Source organism: Borostomias antarcticus, assembly GCF_949987555.1.
Source record: "Borostomias antarcticus genome assembly, chromosome: 5".
NCBI lineage: Eukaryota > Metazoa > Chordata > Actinopteri > Stomiiformes > Stomiidae > Borostomias > Borostomias antarcticus.
In genome coordinates, this window is record NC_140238.1 from 13689329 (window position 1) to 13710463 (window position 21135).

At 40.9% G+C, this 21135-nt stretch overlaps 1 protein-coding gene across 2 annotated transcripts in view; it reads right to left on the reverse strand.

Moving 5' to 3' along the window:
* Positions 1–205: 205 nt before the first annotated feature.
* LOC311308797 (putative phospholipid-transporting ATPase IA) overlaps positions 206–21135 on the reverse strand; it is a 34747-nt gene continuing 13817 nt past the window's right edge. Inside the window, exons 7-35 of one of the 2 annotated variants that reach the window (XM_084437842.1) lie at positions 20958–21031; positions 19743–19812; positions 19357–19484; positions 18809–19086; positions 17692–17819; positions 17010–17087; positions 16801–16889; positions 16005–16077; positions 15761–15866; positions 15303–15385; positions 14895–14944; positions 14676–14745; positions 13550–13634; positions 12986–13125; positions 11282–11420; positions 10991–11055; positions 10614–10786; positions 9952–10135; positions 9609–9719; positions 8470–8544; positions 8269–8391; positions 6368–6446; positions 6166–6227; positions 5478–5534; positions 5236–5343; positions 4819–4907; positions 3921–4013; positions 3436–3524; positions 206–747 (exon numbers count right to left, since the gene is read on the reverse strand). In XM_084437842.1, coding sequence (XP_084293968.1) covers positions 611–747; positions 3436–3524; positions 3921–4013; positions 4819–4907; positions 5236–5343; positions 5478–5534; positions 6166–6227; positions 6368–6446; positions 8269–8391; positions 8470–8544; positions 9609–9719; positions 9952–10135; positions 10614–10786; positions 10991–11055; positions 11282–11420; positions 12986–13125; positions 13550–13634; positions 14676–14745; positions 14895–14944; positions 15303–15385; positions 15761–15866; positions 16005–16077; positions 16801–16889; positions 17010–17087; positions 17692–17819; positions 18809–19086; positions 19357–19484; positions 19743–19812; positions 20958–21031 — 3036 coding nt within the window. In that variant the 3' untranslated portion in view covers positions 206–610. The remainder of the gene's footprint in view (positions 748–3435; positions 3525–3920; positions 4014–4818; positions 4908–5235; positions 5344–5477; positions 5535–6165; positions 6228–6367; positions 6447–8268; positions 8392–8469; positions 8545–9608; positions 9720–9951; positions 10136–10613; positions 10787–10990; positions 11056–11281; positions 11421–12985; positions 13126–13549; positions 13635–14675; positions 14746–14894; positions 14945–15302; positions 15386–15760; positions 15867–16004; positions 16078–16800; positions 16890–17009; positions 17088–17691; positions 17820–18808; positions 19087–19356; positions 19485–19742; positions 19813–20957; positions 21032–21135) is intronic. The other variant, XM_084437843.1, reaches the window with a different exon arrangement.

A 21135-nucleotide genomic window follows, 5' to 3' on the forward strand; every position in this document is an offset into this window, starting at 1 on the left:
AGGTTCAATAAAATATCAATGCTTCTGACAAATCAAAAGCTATTTTAACAGTTTATCCGTCCCTCTTTTAGCAAGTTATTATAAAACTAGGATGCACTTCCCTAAAAAAAAAAAAAAGAGTATTATATCATGCACCATTTTAAGTTAGTTTGGTCTCCCAAGACAAGAAAATGACGTCACTTCACATGGGTGCAGCCGAGGAGAAGGGAACAGAGGATCTTCTCCCCCAACATGCTTCTTTTCTTTTTTTTTTAAAGGCAAGAAGAGAGTAAGTAAGGAACTGTGAAAAGACTGGTTAGATTCAGTCATGGTCTTCTGAGAATCTCTGGACATCTGTGGACCACACTGGAATGCAGAAGCTAGTGGCTTTACAGCAGTAAGATACAGAAGGAAAATAAACGTATAAATGTATGACATAAGAATGGAGACAATCCTGATCAGCCGCTCCCCCATGAAGTTCTTAAGTATGAACTCTTGGTTTTAAAACTAATGTTGCATTTTCATTCAAGCCAAACTTGTTGGTTTGATTGGCCCATTTTGAGTTGACTTCCTGTTGCTCTCTTCAAAGGAGGAGTGAGTGAAGTGTACTGAGATGGATATGGATGGAGCTTCAACAGTGGGCAAGATGCTGCTGAGTGGTGGGCGGAGCTTCAGCAGTGGGCAAGCTTCTGCTGGTGGTGTCGTATGACCGGACCAAGTCTGCCTGGGAAACTGCTCCATGTTCATCCTGAGAGAATGCATAGCCATCTGCAAAACAACCAACCACATAGTACACCACACTGATCCTATAGCTCATTCAAGCCCTTGTTTAAGAGCACACGAGTGACAAAATAATATGGGGTAGATGGATCGAAATATTATTGTAAATGCACAGTCTATGTCACAGACTATGAGTCACACACTCAGTGGCCACTTTATTAGGTACATCTAGTATCTAGTACTGGTAGGACCCCCTTTTCCACGGTGTGTTACACAAGGTGTTATAAGTGATACATTACTTGTGTAAGGGGATCTTTTGTCACAAACTAAAAACTACTGGTTTCTCAAACATAAAAACTAGTGACATGACAAAACTTGGGATATCCAACACTAGTTCCCACAGACCTCACTAACCTTCACGCCTCGAGTGACTTCACACCCTGCATTTCTGCAAGTGTTTTGGGCAGTGAGGAAGAAATTGCATTATGGGACAGTAGTAACAGTTATGTGTTGGAGAGGGGGAGTTTGCATGTTGATAATATACTTAAAGGAGAATGTTCTTTTTCGACAACCTGGACCTTATTTACGGCATATTAAAAGACATTTGACTCACCGAGATAACTTTGGTGTAATTTGGAGGCCTGTAAACGAAATTTAAAATCCAGCACGAGCCAAGTATATCCATGTAATGGTGGCGTTGCAGCTTCTAAAAAATCTATTTTCTGCCGCGAAACGGTTGTTTTAATCAATCTATTTTTATGAATCGCTAGTTGTGCTTCCATAGAGCGAGGGTTTGTTGTGGTTTTCACATGCCTCTGTAATATGATCTTTAGAAATGTCTTTAGAAACGAAATACAGCTTCCCCACTTGCTCCAGCACACATGCGCACAGCGCACAGACTGGCTATTCTCCGTCTGTAGGCTACACTCGCGGCTCACATTCTCTACGCTACGATCGGCTTGTTGGTGCCTGGAATATTGTGTGTAATATGGCTGAATATTTATCAGATTTTGAGGATATAGAAGATGACTTAGAATATGATGGAAGACGATCGTAGCGTAGTGAATGTGAGCCGCGAGTGTAGCCTACAGACGGAGAATAGCCAGTGTGCGCTGGAGCAAGTGGGGAAGCTGTATTTCGTTTCTAAAGACGTTTCTGAAGATCATATTACAGAGGCATGTGAAAACCACAACAAGCCCTCGCTCTATGGAAGCACAACTAGCGATTCATGAAAATAGATTGATGAAAACAACCGTTTTGCGGCAGAAAATACATTTTTTAGAAGCTGCATTCTCGGTGCCCTGTCCGCCGCCATTACATGGATATACTTGGCTCACGCTGGATTTTAAATTTCTTCTACAGGCCTCCGAATTACACCAAAGTTATCTCAGTGAGTCAAACATCTTATAATATGCCGTAAATAAGGTCCAGGTTGTTGAAAAAGAACATTCTCCTTTAACAATGCAGTCCAAACATATCTGAACAAAGTAGAGAGAGGACATTTAACTTTTTTTATATACCGTTTCATACATAGACATATGTACATGGATGTTTAAAGGGGTCCACGTTTGCAGAACTAACCTTTTCATTGTTTTTGCATGTACATTTGATTTACTGATGGGCCTACTAACACACAAAGTATGAAGTGAAACAACCCAGTCATTTTGTTGTGGTCAGCCGAAATGAAAACATTAGAAAAAAAAGTCAGTCCCTGCAAGCTGTTCAAATCTCCCGTGTCACTCTATGTCACATTCGGGGATCCCGCTAGCTAGCATAATGTCTTTGCACGGAAAATGCTCTGTTCTTGGATGTACTAAGCAGCAAAGAACGTATCCCAAGGTCAAAGGACAGCAGAGGCGAGAGGATACATTTTTATTTTTGATGGCAACGTTCCTGCTGAAATTGGCAAAACACTGGCAGTGTGTGCTAGCCATTTTTTGCCCGATTGTTTACCTGGGTCAGTACAATGCAGGATTTTCAGATAAACTCTTTCTGAATGATCAAGCAATACCAACTGTCCGTGGAAATTATGCAGAAACTATGTAATTATGCTGTGTGCTTGTTTGCATATAGTACTAACGCTAGCTAGCTAACATGAACAAACTCAGCTTTTGCCTCAAACCGGATGCTCGTCTCATCATATGATAGTGTAACGTTAGTGGAATGAAATTGGTAGACTTCTAGTTCATCGAGCGGTCATTATAAAAGATCAAATGCTAAGAAGTGGACATCATTGGATTCCCCTCGGCCTACAGAATCTAGCTTTTATTGTTTGTAGTCGAATGGTGTCATATAGCCTGGTGTTGTCTAGCTAGCGAATGTAGCTAGAGGGAACCGCATGCAACCATGGAGATAATTACATGGGCACTAACGCTATCACGTTTAGTCAGGGAAAGAGGACAATGAAATTTGTCACAGTGGCATCGAGTGCAGGCTAACCAGCTATATTTGAGGTAGCATAGCGACGTCAATAGCCCTTGTTCTCTAGCCTGCCGACTTGCTCTTATCTGAGCTCATTTGCATATGAAAAAAGAGCCCAATCCACTCAATCTGATCTCGTGGTCAACGGAGGGGTATAGAGGAATGCTAGAACACTTATTCTGAGTGGTATTTTCAGCAAAAATACTCAAAGACATGTTTTAGGGACCCCAAAGACTTATATTAAATTGTTGAAAATTAGCATAATAGGACACCTTTAAATACTAATGTTGGTGAACATGTATTCAGGAAACTCACGAAGCAGATTTGGTTGGGTGAACTGGGTGTGGTGAACTGGTTCAGTGTTCTTCAAGGCATTCCTGAGGAGCTGTGATCTCTCCATCAAACTGCACAACATAGAGGAGCACATTAGAGGCAAACAAACTCACAAACATAAACTACTGTACACTAACAATCACTCATGACATTTACTAACTGCACATGCAACATACAGTACGTAAACAGAAATGACTGATTTGTTGACATGGAAGAAGCCTCCAAGATACTGTCAAGCATTCCTGGGTCAAAATACTATGTACTATTTGAAATCTTTTCAATTACTTATCTGTGCTTGATTGCTGGCACAATGGAAACAATGGGCTTTCCCCAGAAATACAAACTCCACCCACCTGACACAGACTAAGCAAATGCTTAAGTATCTGAAAGGATTTAAAATTGTACTTTGACCCAGGTGTGTACTAAACTGGGGCTCAATGACAGATAAACAAATTAACCAGAGACACCTTTTCCCAAGAAATACATCCCCCGGGTCCTGGGACTGGGCTTCCAGCTCCTGCACCTCATCCATCAGCGTCTTCCAGCACAACCTCTTCACTCTGAGAGGATGACAGTAAAATAGTAACATGAATGTTTTTCCCCTGTCAAACACCATCTGCCCTAAAAACAGCCGTCACCTTATAAACATCATCCACCCTTAAAACTGCATGCTTTCACCCTCAAAATACCATGTGAGAAATTGTTGTGATTTAATTTGATTTAGCTCCCCTCATCATCATCAATCATAATATGGTATTAATTGTTTTAGACAATACCGATGTTATAACAAGGATCTGCTCAGAGTAATACCAGATGTGACCACTCGGCAATCCTTTTTCTCCTGACCACCACTCTCCCTCCTGGTCTGTCAAGTTGAGTTACCTGTGCACCTGCTTAGTGACCAATGTTTGTGTTTGGTTGCCATGGATTATTTTATTTTTTTAAATACTGGAAAGCCCCAGCCATAACTAATGGTGTCTCGAGGGGGCGTGTTAGGGCATGTTCTGTTGTAGAAACGGCATGTTGGACACAATTAGATTCCTGCCAAATTAGGGGCGTGTTTTAAAAAATGGGTTGTGGTTAAGGTAGAGGGGCGGGGATTGCCGTAGACTATATAAGACGGCGCACAGACGAGAGGAGTGTGTGTCTTCTTGGGAACCACCGACTTTGCTTCTTTAGTGACAAACAGCAGTAATCAAGTCAATTGCATTGGACTTCTGCGTGCCTCAACTTGCTTTATTTTGGACTCTCAATTATTTTGAATATTGACCAAGTATATAGTGAATTATTTTACACAACAAAATGAAGAGAGACAGGAGGAGGTAGTCTTATACAGTGGTTTATATTCCAGTTATTTTAACTCACACGCTGAAAGACACATCAAACAGCAGTGAGGTGACAGGGATGAAGAGAAGACACAGCCAGAATACTGATGAGGTGAACATCATCTCCGCCTGGAAAACACAAACGCGCACACAGGCACGCATGCATGCACACACACTTCAATATTCCTTCATACTTTGTTATATTGTGACATGTATAAGTAGAATACAGTAGATAAAGTTGATGTCATACGCTGCAATCAAAACATCGGCAAGGATTTTCATCACATCAATTCTTGTAAACAAGCGTATGTTTACAAAATGTATCACAAGACACAATAGAATTATCAAACATGTTATTTGAACCAAATAACTACTAGGGAAAAAGAAAGCCACATGCATTTTTCAACAAATGAGTGTATAACCAATTGATGAAAGATGCCCAGTATTGATTCCATACCTCTCCTGACATATCCGGTGCAACAGCGATGTCTGGCCACAAGATGGAGTAGAGCCAGAAGAAGAGAACCCACAGACAGACACTGCCCCAGATAGCAATGTGACTGAACTACAGTCAAAACAAAATAAGAGACAATATTATTATAGTTAGGATTCTTATAGTTAGGATTCTTAATGTCACAATGTCATTGTCATAATCTTTTAAGATCAATTTATAAAAGGGAATGAGTTTACTCAACACACCATGGTCCAAGATGAAGTCTCCAATCCAGCTTTCAGACAAACAGTTACCACAACACACTGAAGGAAGGAAAGAGATGTTACAAACCAAGTGTGTTTATCATCAGTATATTCAAATATATACTACCGTGACAATATCCGCTTCAGAATTACATACATATGAAACAGACTGCAAATGTTATTAAACATGTAATATGTAAATGAGAGCTTGCTCTCAAATGACTCTCGAGGTTAAATAAAGATTGAATGAATGAATTTTATAACAATACAATTAATCCTCAGGGCCCCATGACCATGGTGAAAAACATTGAGTAGAAAGCTTATTATCCCCACCACAGCGACAGCGCAGGGTGAGAGGTTAAGTTTTCGGTGGTGTGTTTGTTGGTTGGTTGGTTCTTTAGCAGGATTACGTAAAAACTACCAGACCGATTTTCATGAAACTCATGGATCTGGCCGGCCATTCACCTCCATTCATTTTTTGGCCATATCTCGACATGGGAAGGTCACAGCAACACAGAGTTTGACTGGCATAAAGCTTGACCTAACGAATGCAGCAATACCAAACATGTTGTGCACAGAGCCACAAAATGCATTCATGGGCCGAGGTCTGTGCTCTCTGAGCACCATTTCTAGTTGTTCTTCATGCAATATATTGTAAAAGAAAGATTCTTTCATTAAGTGTTGAGCTTACCGTGTAAACCGTATTTCCTAGGAGGAGGTAGTCAGACGTCCTTCCATTCCAAGATACAGTGTCTGGAATAAGCATAAGGGCCATAAGCACCACCCAAAACAGAACTGCTAACAAACAAACTCAAACATGTCCACAAGCAAGCACAAAAGGCAGTTCTGAATTTCAATGTATCAGTGCTACAAATGTCTGTGGATGAGTGTACCGTGTCGGAAGGCCTGCAGGGGGAGCCAGAACAAGATGGCCGAATGCAGGAGGCCGTTCACACAGTGAGCACAAAACACCTGCACCGGAACATCAGAACCAAATGACTTTAAGATTTTGATTAAATATAGAAGAGGTCTTATTACAAGTGATGCCATGTTAATCAGGTGAATTGAGCTAGATCCAGTGAACAGAAGGAGACAAAGGTATGCTGTGGAACTGTGTGCACCGGAGTCATCTATTCATTTCATGTGTACTTTGGGGAGGTTTGGCCACCAAGGAGCAGGACTATGTATTCTGTACTCTTACTAATGCACATATTAATTGGACCATGGTCCAGTCCTTATTTGTCTGGGTGTGACAGTATTACACACAGCTGTTTACCAACACCAGACAGTTGATGCGTTTCTATTCAAACTTTCAAATTGTAAATTGAATTCTGCTGACAGGGAATAAGAATAACAGATCATCATTATGTAATTTCAGCTGCGAAACTTTTTATAATCTTTAATTACATTTATTAACCAGTTTTCATTTGTTAATTATGCTTTTCCAAGCGAAGTGTTCTAATCTGGGACTATATTCAATGAAAGTGGAGACATCGTTTATGCACAATGTAAACAACATTTAGACACTCATCATTTTGGAGACCTCTCCAGCTTACCTTTGTCCCAGTTGTGGATAAGAATAATTAAAGACAAATACATTTGGATCAGTAAACAGTCTAGCTCCATCAATCTAGTCTCTGTTAGCTGACTTAAAGGGGTAGTTCAGAATTTTGTACATAGAGCCTCAAATACGATTGACCCATAATGTTGTTGATTGATGGAGGACATTTTCAGCCGATTCCATGCTCTCTTGTTCCCGCGTTAGCGACATGCTAATGCTAGAGCAATCGAACCGAAATGGCTAGCATTCAAAGAAAACTGAAAATGTTCTTCATCAATCAAAATTATGGGTAAGTGGTAAATGAGGCTCTGTCGAAAATTCTGAACTACCCCTTTAACCGTAGCATGGAACATAGCCCCCCATTTTACGAAACCTTTACCACTAGCAATATTACTCCAAAAATAACCCAAGTCTTATTTTATATTCTGTAACATATGTACTTTCATTGTGTATTGTTGCTGTTTCCTACTGTATCCCAGGGAATGAGTGGGTGTCTGAAAGCATGTAAAATGTCTTAATGAAGACATTTTGATAATATGATAAAATTGTTGATAATATGAAGCTGTGTTGATATCATGATGAAGCTGTGCTGATATGATAAAGCTGTGTTGATATGATGAAACTGTCTGCAAGCATGTAAAATGTCTTAATGAAGCTGTTTTGATAATATGATAAAACTGTTGATAATATGAAGCTGTGTTGATATCATGATGAAGCTGTGTTGATATGATAAAGCTGTGTTGATATGATGAAACTGTGTCGATATTATGAAGCTGTGTTGATATCATGATAAGCTGTTTTGATATGATGAAGCTGTGTTGATATCATGATGAAGCTGTGTTGATATGATAAAAATGTGTTGATATGATGAAGCTGTGTTGATATTATGATGAAGCTGTCTTGATATGATGACACTTGATATGATGGTGTGTTGATATTATGATGAAGCTGTGTTGATATGATGAAGCTGTGTTGATAATATGATAAAGCTGTGTTGATATGATGAAGCTGTGTTGATGTGATGAAGCTGGGTTAATATGATGATGAAGTTGTGTTGATATGAAGCTGTGTTGATATGATGAAGCTGTGTTGATATGATGAAGCTGTGTTGATATGATGAAGCTGTGTTGATATGATGAAGCTGTGTTGATGTGATGAAGCCGTGTTAATATGATAAAGCTGTGTTGATATGATGAAGCTGTGCTGATATCATGATAGCGGGAAATTATGTACCTTAGTGTTGAAGTCCAATGTGTTCTGGGAGGTCTTGTATAACTTGGGGTATTTCAACATGTTTTCTTTTCTGCAGCAGCGTTCAAATATACCCATAGCCAGAGGAGGCATCGCCGTGAAGATCTGACACACAGTTATATCAATACATGTACAGTACCTTCACGAACAAACACATATGAGAGTAGTATCCCATACGCTTACCACATTGTAAAGACCTATGCACCAGCGCTCAAAGAGGATCTGGCCAGAAAAACCATTGACAAACGCAAACCAGATCTGTAAGAGAAGAAGCGTGACAAAGGTAAAGTGAGAGGAGGGGAAGAATCACATCCCACAAACATTCCAACATGCCTTGATCTCAAAATATGCCTTTGCTTTCATTCAAATCAGTTCAATTCAGGAATTGCATACGACAAGGGATTAACATGTCATAAATAAACACCCAGGCATGCTCTGTCAAAGGAGCTTGCTCTAAACACATCAGTAATAACCAGAACTGACCGGGGAAAAAGTACAGAGACCTTCAACATGCTGCTCTAGTGATTTAATTTTGGACTCCATTCAAGGTTGGACCCCACTCACAGAAAAACAGCTGGACTCGTAACAGATATGTTTCCAAGCTGGGTTTGAAATTGGCATCTATTCAGTGGCTCAAAATGAGGCATCTGGTCGGGTTGCTTGATGGCTAGCAGATGATGTCATGTGGACCAGATGCTTATTTGAACTTGTGAGTAATTGCTTCCGCCTCAGTGATCGCTGGGGTGGAGCTATATGTTTTTGCTTCCATGTGTTTGTTCGTTTGTTACTTAAGCAGGATTACGTAAAAACTACCAGACTGATTTTCACAAACCCATTAAATTTTGGAGCCGATCCGAATCACTGGGCGAATACACAAATTAAAACAAAACTTGTTCTTCATCTTCGTTACAATGAGGAGTCAATTCATCTTTAGATAGATATCAACTTTATTTATCTTCTGTTTTCGCAAACAATATTATCTTATCTTTCAATGCATATAAAACAAAATTATATCAATCTAGTTGTTGGAGCACTAGACGTGGATGGACATAAACACTTACGCCACCGAAAAGCTTACTCTTCGATGGTGCAAGTGGGTGATATTTATACTGAGGAGTGAGTTTAACTATTTCAACTCTGTTACACCAACAAAATGCATACATGGGTGGAGGCCTCAGTTTGAAATGCTTTCATTGCCATGCCAATACTAAGAACATGGATTCCTGAGTGTGGTAGTCATCAAGGACATGTATGTACTTGGTATTAGTATAATGTTATAAACCGTGGACTGAGTACTGCAGATCTACAATATGATATCTTACCTCAATGATGTACAAGACAATGTTCTTGTAGAAACAGTACAGGATACACTTGGTAACTCTGTTGTAGTTCCATGCTCCATGCACAAGCAGCAGGTTTCTCAGGAACTTGAACTACAGAGACCATGGTTACAGATGGTTACAAGAGAGACAGGGGAATTTCCAGCAACATGGTTACTTTTAATTTTTTCTGCATTTGCTATCATCTTTGAGCTAAAGTGAAGCAAATCCAAATGTATGTATTTGCATATTACTTGACCTGAACAGGAGATACATACAGTATGTACCTTTTGACAGGCAATGATTCACAGGTTGATAACCATGGAGATGGGCTGCCATTAGTTACCTGTGCAATGGAGTAGTCTGAGGAGTTGGCAGCCTGCAGACCTTCTTCGCCAGAGATACCCACACCTACATGAGCAGTCTGGATCATGCCAACATCGTTGGCACCATCGCCTATGGCCAGAGTGATCACTTTAACCTGCTTCTTCACCAGGTCCACCACCTCAGACTTCTGCATGGGTGACACTCTGGGGGGAAACGGTGTAATCCATTGTTTATGTGCCTTAGAGAATCATTACTCAAAGGAAAGTTATTTAAAAGACTAGTTTGGTATTAAGCATCATAAGCCCTGTTATAAGGTTATTTACGATCAAATACTGTACAATGGTACATGTAAAAATTTGTATGAATTGTGATTGAGATATGAAGCGTTGGTTATACTCCCAAATGTACACGGACAGCCGCGGACGCATAGAAGTGATATGCTGACAAAGAGTTTTGGTGCTGCCTGAAAATAATTCTAAATTATTGTTTGACCCTAAATTATGGTTCAATCCCGCTCTTTGTCCCAACTAATTGAAACAATTTAATTGAACTGTCTGATATGAAGTACAATACACATACCATTTACAGTACACTTTTCTAACATGCTTTTAATGCCAGAGTCTACAGGTGTTTCTAGGGTTTAGTCAGTGCCAAAAGTACCAGAAGTTGATGATTGGCTACCTGCAGCAGATGACAGCCTTGCATGAGAGGGCCAAATCCAAGAAGTATTGACGGGTTTCAAACGTGAGGGCATACTTCAGGGTCTGTCCGTCAATCACCAAGGCAAGGTCATTCTTCTTGTGGAGAGCCTCTCCCAGCATGCCCCAGTGGCGACTCAAAGCCTCTCGTGTGCCCTGGAGGACAGACACATGCACAAACAAGTGCATGTGAACGCACGCACGCACGCACTACCACCTTCAATCCAACTGCGAGTACAGGCAGAAGCAAAACGTTTCCCCATAACTCCTCTAGGTGAAATCTGTTTTTCTTCATGCAGGGTTAGGGTTAGGAAAGGGTTAGGGTTAGGAGAGGTCCTGAGCCATATATAAGACACTTACATCCAGTGTGTCCTCATTCACTACAAGCAGCCCCATGGACTTCCTCAGCAGTCTACAGGAGTAACCTTAACATTCGAGTGAGGGAGAGTGGGATGAGATGCATACAGGCAGTATACATTCCCAGGTCAGTCACATTGGAAGAGTAGTAGAGCTGCCAGAATGCACTGTATGTGAACTCTTTGCATTTATATTTGTTGTGGTTGTGTATTTTGTTTGTTTTGAAAGCCACCCCTTTTGTTCAAGAGAGAACTTATTTGTGTCTCTTATGTGCACGCACTTGTAAGTCCTCACCTATATTGATTGCAGTTTCCTGCTTGTCCCCTGTGAGGATCCAGATCTTGATGTCAGCCCCAAGCAAACTCTCGATGGTCTCTGGGACCTGGTCCTGGAGTTTGTCTTCTATTGCCGTGACACCCAACAGCTGGAGCTCCTGAAGAAAGGCCAAACAATTACAGAAACCACGCTGTTCAGATGAGATATCAAATATACTATAGCTACCACGGCAGCAGCAATCAATCAACTTAATTTCACAGCAATCCCTTGGTTTTCATGTTCTCCTCATGCTTTAACATCTAACAAGGAAATTACTGTTTGCTTTTCGTTTGCTTATCTGGACAAAAATTACCCACTTGATCCCATTATACAGAACATGTTTTTTTCTGCAACCAGTCAAAATGATCAAACACATCAAACATTATTTTTCCCCAGAATCTAAAGAGGTCACAATGGGAAACAATGGACCTCATTCCTGAACATTTTCTTAAGTGTCTTCTTAAATGTCTTCTTATGAACTTCGTAAGACCAACCCTAAGAAAGATCCCTGCCGGATTCATGAACGCGTGTAAATGTGTTCTTAAACTGCCAAAGTGTTCTCAGCTGTGCTCCCCTTCTTAAGTTGAATGCGTGTTCTCGTACACCTGAATTTGCATACATAAACGCCCCGCCAGCTCCTTACTTGATTGATGTTTGTGTTTGCTTGTGAGCTCGTCGGCATTGGAAATGGGGGAAACCTCAATTGCCCCACAAGTTTAAATAAAGGTTTGAAATGAAATTAAAATACTACAGACTCGTGTGCACACAGAATCTCCAGACAGCACGGAAAAAGTTGATTGATGTTCAAGTTCACGTGCAAATTTGACGTTTTATTCGTCACGCAACATACCAGTAATATTAGCAGTGAGATGTTTCTCCCTTGGCTCTTATAACGTGCACACTAAGCTTAAGCAAGGTGAAAAAAACAATACAAAATAACAATAGAAAACAAGACGGTATATGGACTTTTAATACAAAAGGCAAAATATATGGCCTACATGAAAGAGATGGGATGTGCTGGGAACAGATGATTAAATTGTACAGTTTAGTTAAATGCATGAGTAGGCTACTTGTGGATCTTCATATGCCCTATCTATATTATGTAGGCCCATATGATATATTTTAGTTATGGATATTCACGTTTATTTACAGAATGTAGATGTGTCCATTCTGACGACTATATAATAGAAGGTGCGTCTGAGTATAGCGACTGAGTTTAGTGCTTATTTATTCATTCACTGCCATTTGCAGTGTTTGTGTAGAGCTTTTATTTATTTTAGGACACCACGATGCCTCGTAGAATCATGACTATAAATGTGAAACGTAATTGTAAATGACACAAATATTCTTGTATTTATTATTCTTATTTCAAGCCTAGGATGTCTGTAGAATTGATGTGAACGCAATTACCTCGGATTTCTCATAAATTCAGCCCTTGCGAACATGGGCGCACTCTGGCCTACCTACGACTGCATTTCCGCGTTCTTAAATCCTGTTCTTAGATAAGAACAAATCCCAGATAAGAAACCATTCAGGAATGCCAGAATTGTCCCAGGAACTGGAGTTAAGAAGAAATTTATTCTGAACTTTTTCTTAACTGCGTTCAGGAATGAGGTCCATTGTTCTTTGTGGAAGAGAATAATCTACTTACTTTAGTTTCCTTTTGATCTAAAGTGTACTAACCCTCTCAATGAAGTCATAGCTCTCCTCCATCTTTAGAGTTCTGTTGTTGAGTGAAGTGGCAGCTCTCTGATACAACTCTGACCACTCCGCATAGGTTTCCTCAGAGAGGTTGGCTACAGCGTAACACAAGGTCCGTAGTCCTGACAAAGGAAGTCGAGAGAAAAAGAGATACATCCAAAGAGTTCTGATTCCAGAGTTCTGATTAGAAGAGCAAATGATGTGAAAGAGGTATGAGCAAAGACACTGATATTGAAAGGCATGACTAGCCTGGCTCCAGCCCCTGAATTGCCCGCCCGCTTTTATTTTAATTCAGGGTCTGGAAAGGCTGTCGTCCAGATTGATTTCTCAGTTGAAATTCCAACAAAGCTAATCAGTGTCCTTTGAATGTGATGCCAGAATTAAACTGTGCAATGTGATAGGTTAGGTTAGACGATGAACTAATCAACTTCCTCTTCAGCGATGTCCATCTCAGAAAAGGGCTGCAATGGGAGCACCTTCACACTGAATAATGAAGTGAAACGAAATGGCAATTCAGTCTGAGTGTCATCTTAAGGCAAGATTTACCCTCTGTGGCAAACTGCTCCAGGTGAAGCAGAGTGATGTCTCTGTACTTGGAGTTGTTAGCCAGTCTCTCATAGATAGCTGAGTCCTACCACAGAGACAAGGGAATCAACTGGTTAAATCTAATCTGGTTCCTTGACAGGCTAGAATAGCCTCTTTGGAGCCACCAACAAGAGCAATTGATTGGATTATGCAATGGAATGCAAATCTCCAATAACTAAACTCACATTTTGGTTTGACTTTCATTCCAATAAATATAAAAAATGCACAGTGTTACATTTGGGGGTACACAGTGGCACAAGATTATAAACTTCATGTGCAGTCACTGTGGAATGAATGGGCGAGTAGGATTTTCATTATACAGTCAGATGGTTCTTTACCCTGGGAGTAGTCTACTCTATGGTCAAAGACAGAGAGTAATCCAAGGAGTCAAATCTACTTATAACATCAGCTAACCACTACTATAAGAAAAAACTAATGGGAGTGAGAGTTTACAATGGCACGGTTGAATCACCTTATCACCAAAAACATGTTTAAAGGCTCGATTCCCATAGGGCCTTATGCCTACCATTTTACTTGCAATATTACCATTGCCACTTAGGGTTGCCAATGTCAAATCAATGTGAGTGCATATCAGTGAAAGGTGCCATTCCTTATAACTCAACAAAATGATGCAAAAAGAGAACAGAGCTGGGATGCAATGAAATGCAAGCTGTTTTTCCCCTCAGGCTACTTAATTTAGCATCGCCAGAGATGGGTAGTAAAGAGCTACGTTACAAGTTCTTGAGAAAAAAATGTCAAGGATTGGTACTTTTGAGAGTTAGAGAGACTATACTTTTATTCGCCCTTAACTTTAGACAAGAAAAGCATACTTTGTTACATAACAAATTCTCACACTTCACATCAAATCCTGTTATTTTGTAGAGAAGCTGTGATTACATAAATGTAAACATACCAGTACATTACATTACATGTTACTAACAACTAGCACCTGTTACACTAGAACACTTACTTTTTACTTCTGCTTTAGTTCTCATCTCAACTTCTCTATCCACCTTTACTGTTTCCAGTGTCTTAGCTCGGCTAGCTGCCCTGACAACAAGCATGATTAGTACATGTTGGTACTTACTGCTCCTTTGCAGTACAGTCGGATCCGTCCTGATGGAGTGCGCATGATTACTGACATCCTTTTTCTTGCACTGCAAAAAGGGGTAACAGTGCTTTAAATAAAACGTAGCCAGGAAACATAGTCCAATGCTTAAAAGAACAACAAAACATGGAAAACCCCACAATAAAGAATATACTGTACATATGAGCATGCGTAAACATACACCGTAAAAAACACTACCTTGTAAATTCAAGGACATTCAGCAACTGAAACCTTTGCTCAGCTCCAAACTGTAAAAAGGAGATGTCCTATTAATTAATAGTTAATTGAAGGCCAGCCATATAATTACTGTAGAATGGAGTCTAGATTTTGTAGTCTGGATATTTTATTTTTAGGAACTAATAAAGCATCTAGACCAGTGTTGGGATTAATTCACTTTCAGTTCAGTTAATTCTGGAAGTGAGATCGAAATACAAAATTAAAATACAAAATCTAAAAATGTTTAATGCAAAAAGCTTCTTATCAATCTTTTACAAAAGCACTAATGCAGTTATGAAACTGTTATTTCAAGTTGAATTATGAATTGGTTGAATTGAAACTGCATAGATCCCAACCCTGATCTTAACAAGTCTAATTTACTGTACTTACCGCCTGTATGATGACAGAGTCAGGGGTTCGCCCAGAGAATATGAAGCCTAGGTTGCTAGCGGCTCTAACAAGGGCACCCTCATCTTGATGTGGTGGCGGTGGGGCCATGATATTATCCGTGAAAAAGTGAGCTTAATATATTTTTCTGCAATGTATTTCTACTAAATTGAATAACATTATCTCATTCATCTGAAACATTCATAAAATGCCAAAATATCAGTTTAAAAGGCATTTAAAACTTAATTTAACTTCATGTGTGAAATAAATTAGCACCATCAAAAGTCCTTAAGGCAATGGTTACGCAGCATTCACAGCTTTGTATAGCATTTTTACAACAAGCCCACAATATCATGACTGTGGGCAAACAAGGTAAAAATGCAGAGATGTTTTCAACTTTACATGTTTCAGTAATGAATACAATAAACATTCACGTTGACGTTTGATCCATGTTTGTGTACCTGGAGAAGAGGCTTGATAGACTATAGCATCCTCGGTCTCCTCGGGCACAACAGTATGGCATACAGCCATCATGGTCAGAAACTCCTGGATAATGGGTGCTGTTACCTGGACAGAATGAGAAACATGTGAGTGTACACAGACACACACAGACAGACACACACACAATCAAAACAACAAATGCTGAAGTTCACACAGACAGAGTAGATTTCGGTTTTGATATTAGTTTCTGTTTTCGTCTCTCACATGATTCGTTGTGAGGTTGTCCAGTAAAGTGGGGTCATCAAAGCCTCCCTCTTCAGGCACCTCTGTTCTGTGCCTTTGTGGGGGAAAAAACATGTTGTGTTACGGAAAAGAGTAATTGAGAATAATTAAAATGTACTGATAAATATTGCATGTATGATGTGTTTCATATTTAACTTAATTATAGTACTGTATTTTCCAATTTCGAAGTCCAATACTTTAAATACAAGTAGTTGCTTTAGGGCTAGTTATTTTCAAATACTCAAATACAAGGCAATTATTTTCAAATACAATTACAACAGAGTATCTGTAATTTACCCAGGTCCATGGTGTACTGAAAGCTCTGCAACATATAGTGAAATTCGGAAGTGTAGTGCAGCAGCATCGTTCAGCAGCATTCAAATTGAACTGACAGCTTTTTCTTAGTATCCTACCTCTCCCTTGTGGTTGACATGTGGTAGTGGGGAGTGTTGCTTCCCGCTACAGTGCGCCACAGTGAAGATCCCCCCCTTCTAAAGAGCTCACTGTCTTATCTGATCTGTTACAGCTTGGCTCCCCTGTGTGCATTAGCGTCAGGATCAACCATCAGACAGACGCTTAGGAAATGAATCCATTGTAATTAATGACAGTTGCTCCACTGCAGATGTTGCGTCGCATTCGACACCAGCATCCAACGTTAGAGAATTGCCGAGGTTCATTTCTTGACTGATGGTAGAATGTCAACGCTGATGGTTGATGCTGACGGCCGCAGGGGAGTCAAGAGGTTAGACTCCCCTGATTGCCCATATGAGATCCTTACCCATAGGACTCCCCCGCAATGGAGCACTTCTTAAACTGCATCACGTTGCAGGTCAGGGTACCCGTTTTGTCAGAAAAGATGTACTTGACCTGAGTGTGATAAATAAACCACCATCCAATCACTTTAGATCAGAGATTCTACATTGAGTACAGGAGGAATGAAGGGTGATGAATGTAGTGTAGGTAAGCTGGGCCTCAATGGGAGCAGACCTGGCCAAGCTCCTCATTCAGGTTAGACGTACGCGCCATGGCAGACGTGTCTGTCGGCTCAAAGTGCATATCCATGTCCTGAATGAATAAAACGCACACAGATGTCATAGTCAAGTAAATAAACCATCAAAACATTTTCTTAAAATGGTTATTTGTTGCAATGTTCAGTTGTGAAGTTTACATGTGTATGTACGGGTCTATGGATTTGCATCAAACTGCCCATATATTTGAGGAAAGCACAGGAAGTGGAAATAAACCACACATTTATCAAATAATATGAGCTTGGTTTGGCTTGTCTGTTTCAAATGCTGACAACTGTTTTGGGCTATACAGAATAAAATATATGTTTATATGATTAATATGGAAATGGCTTAACAAGCCAAAAATATCTTCAGTCTTGAAAGTGAAGGGAATCTTAGCTACAGTGAGGATGAAAAGAAGATATCACTCATTTTTGTATTAATCAATATAGTGTCAAATGAAAACAGGGGCTTAACATGTCTTCATGAAATGGGCATAGCCTGCCGAGTGTGTATTCATGGCACTGAAGTCCTTCCCACAGCAGGAAAAGTCACGCTGGCCCCTCATCACACAACACAATGCTTTGATAACATAGGCTATTAATTGATAGGTGCCTGATAAGCAGTGTAAATGAAGGGTTGCTAGGACAGAAGATTCTCACCCAGTTGATGAAGTAGGCCTGGACAAACCTGATGACTTCCAGGGTTACCAGGAGGCTGATGGGGATGAGGTTGTTGAACAGGATGATGAAGGTGAGGAAGTTCAGGCCAAAGTTTGCAGCACTCCCATCTATGGGAACGAGTTGGGCGCAAGAAAAGTGATTACATCAGCAGTTTTATTCTAAACTAGAAATGGTGCTCAGAGAGCACAGACATCCGCTCACGAATGAATTTTGTGGCTCGGTGTGTGAGCAGGATATGTTTGGTATTGCTATATTTATTAGGTCGAAAGCTTTATGCCAGTTAAAACCCCATGTCTCTGTGACCTTCCCATGTTGAGATATGGCCGTTTCATATCCCCCTAATATTGACAATGAATGGGGGGAATTTTTCACTCCCTGAGTCCAAAAACTGAATGGAGGTGAATGGCCAGCCATGTGCGACCATGTTTGGGCAGCTCATGGAGACAACCTCTTATTCGGATCCACTCTCAAATTTAATGGGTTCTAAATTGGCCCATGCTACACCCCTCCACCAAGTTTCATGAAGTCCTGTAGTTTTAGCGTAAACCTGGTCTATAAAATGAATGGAGGTGAATGGCCGGCCGTGTTTGGACGGCTCATGAAACTACCCTGTGAGTCGGATCCACTGAGTTTCATGAAAATCGGTCTGGTAGTTTTTGCGTAATCCTGCGAACACACGAACAAACAAACAAACACACGCCACTGAAAACATGACCTCTCACCCTGTGCTGTTGCTGGGGCAGAGGTAATTACCTACCTATCTAAATCCTTTTGCATGTTCATGGATGGATATGAAGTCACACACAACAGTCAATGACAATACGCCTCAACCATAACAAGACTACAATATCTAATTATGGTCCACATCTCTATGCTAGTCAACAGAGGGCTGTCGGCTCTAGTGGTCTGGGGACAGATGTACTGTACTAAAGCTAGATGTATGCTAAAGCTTATTGTCACGGTTTCTCAGAGGGTTGTTACAGTACCTGGTGCTGTTAAAAAGACATAAAAAAAAGTCACATTTGAAAGTTATGTTTGATTCTCTGTGAAAATAAAGACATACACTTTGATTTTTGGTCTATTCCGTTGCACTCACAGTTGAGGTCCATGTACCAGGCGTAGTCTCCGTGTCTGATCTTCCACAAGGTCTGTCCAGTGGAGCATGCCAGTGAGATGACCAGTAGGCAGCCAACCAGGGCCAAGATCAGGCCATTGGTGAAGCGCTCCACACTGGACAGCTTCAGAGGTGGCCGGGTAGAGTTCTGCATCAGCTTGGTGTCGTGGCCCGTGTAGACCACGATGCCCTGGACCCACTGGGTGTTCCTGAGCTGGGCTCCGCGAGGCAGCACCTGTTCTGAGCCTAGCGGGATGGGGCTGAGAGACCAAGACTCCAGGGTGTTAAGAGCTGGTAGGAGCCTGGCTGGATGGTAGGAGCCTAGCTGGCAAATGGCTAATGGCCACGGGTGTATTTGCTACTGTAAAAGGTCCATGGAATCATCTACTACAAGTAAAAAATTAAACATCTGGCTGTGGTTACAGAGAACATTGGCTATATGTTGAGCAAATTGTGAGAGATGTGGCTCCCGCCTAATATTAGCTGGGCTGCTAGTGTACCAGTTTAGCCAAGCATGGCAGGTCACTCACCTTTGGCCGTCGAACTGAATACGTCCCACAAAGTCATAAAGGTGGCGATTAGGGCTCTCACACTCCATGTGTCCGTTGAGTTGTAACAGACCGTCAACATCCTTAAGCTCTGAGGTGACCTGAAGGCCCTGGTTGGGTTCAGAACAGCAGTATTAGAGATAAAGAACTTCAACCATCAACCAATGTGACTTGAAATACTACAGACCCTTTTTTTTTTTTTTTTTTAGCTAAGACTGTAGTCAAGCTACTTACAAAAGATTTTAACTATAATCTTCAAATTCCAGATTTACCCATCACAACACTGAAAAACCATGCTAAAAGACACAGCTCTGACATTACTGGCATTATTTTAGGCCCATTACTTGGGCTGTTCCTTTCTTTCTTACCTGTCTGATCTTTAAGTTGGTCTCCCCATCCAAGTTCGAGGTCTCTATGTAGCACATCGCATGTGGCTCGCTAATGTAAAGAAAATTACCACTGATAAAAATAATCAGGTTAATTTACAGTACTAATCTACATGCCAATCACGCTAAACAACAGGGAAGGGGTCTGAAATGGGACAAAGGGGGATGACAGCGAGGACCAACTAATACAGATGAGTGCCATGATGTGATCTAATGGTGATATTTTTATTTCTCAGAAAGAGTCAAAAAGAGGTCAGGTCTAGTCCATCCATACAACGCCCTTTCTCAACAGGCATGTGTATGCAGTTGATGTTTAATGACCCAAATCCTGCAGATAATACTGCAGATATAGAATCGAGCACAGCTCCTGTCATACTGAGTCTATTCATTCCCTGTAGATCTACTGCAAGTGCTTGTATGGTGAATCAGAGGAGACCTGATGAAGCAGAGCCGCCCTCACATTGAACACTCATTTACACTCACTGGGTGTTTTTTCTTTCTCTGTAAACTCTAGAGACCGTAGTGTGTGAAAATCCCAGGGCAGCTGTTTCCGAGGTGCTAGAACTCCCACGTCTGGCACCAACAATCATACCAGGGTCAAAGTCCCATCATTTAAGTTCCTGATTCTGCCCATTTACTATCTTATCTTACTCAATTATTAAATTGAGGTATTGGTAATTATATAGTTTGCTTATATACACATTTCTATTTCTATAGGGTAAAGTGTAGCCCCTGAATCATCTTGGTAAAGCAATTAAGCTGGAGGCATCATCGGTTAGCACTGCACTCTAACTCATACTGTAAATGTCTGTTGAGCCTTTAGTAGTCAGCTTTGTAGTACTTCATTGTACGGGCTGAGCAGCAGAGTAGGATCCTACTATTCACAGAGGCCGGACCCCTGATCAAGTCCGGTCCATATAAGAATTGACGTCTAATGCAAGAGGGAACAGTTATATGCATAGCATATTCTAAGCTGGAGTCAGATATTATTCATTACTTTATTCCCTACCACCATCAGTGAGTACCAGACTACAAAACAGATCCCGGACTACATGCTTGAGATTGTCTCCAGACAAAGTAAAAGAAACTTTGGACTGTGGAGTATGTCAAGTCAACACAGTAGGGGTTGGGCTTCATAAGCTGGGACCCTTTCAGCATGCACCCCAAGAGAAGGCAGTGCACGACGACGTCCCTGACCTGGACAACAGCAAGATGAGATCAGCCGGAAGGAGGTCTCCATCGGCAGCTCTGACTACATCTCCAACCATCACCTACGTTAACGTCCACCAACAGACCACAGACACCGTCAGGACAGGGAAAAGAAGAGACAGGCACAGAGGGATCACATGGGAGCACATCACACACGAATAAACAG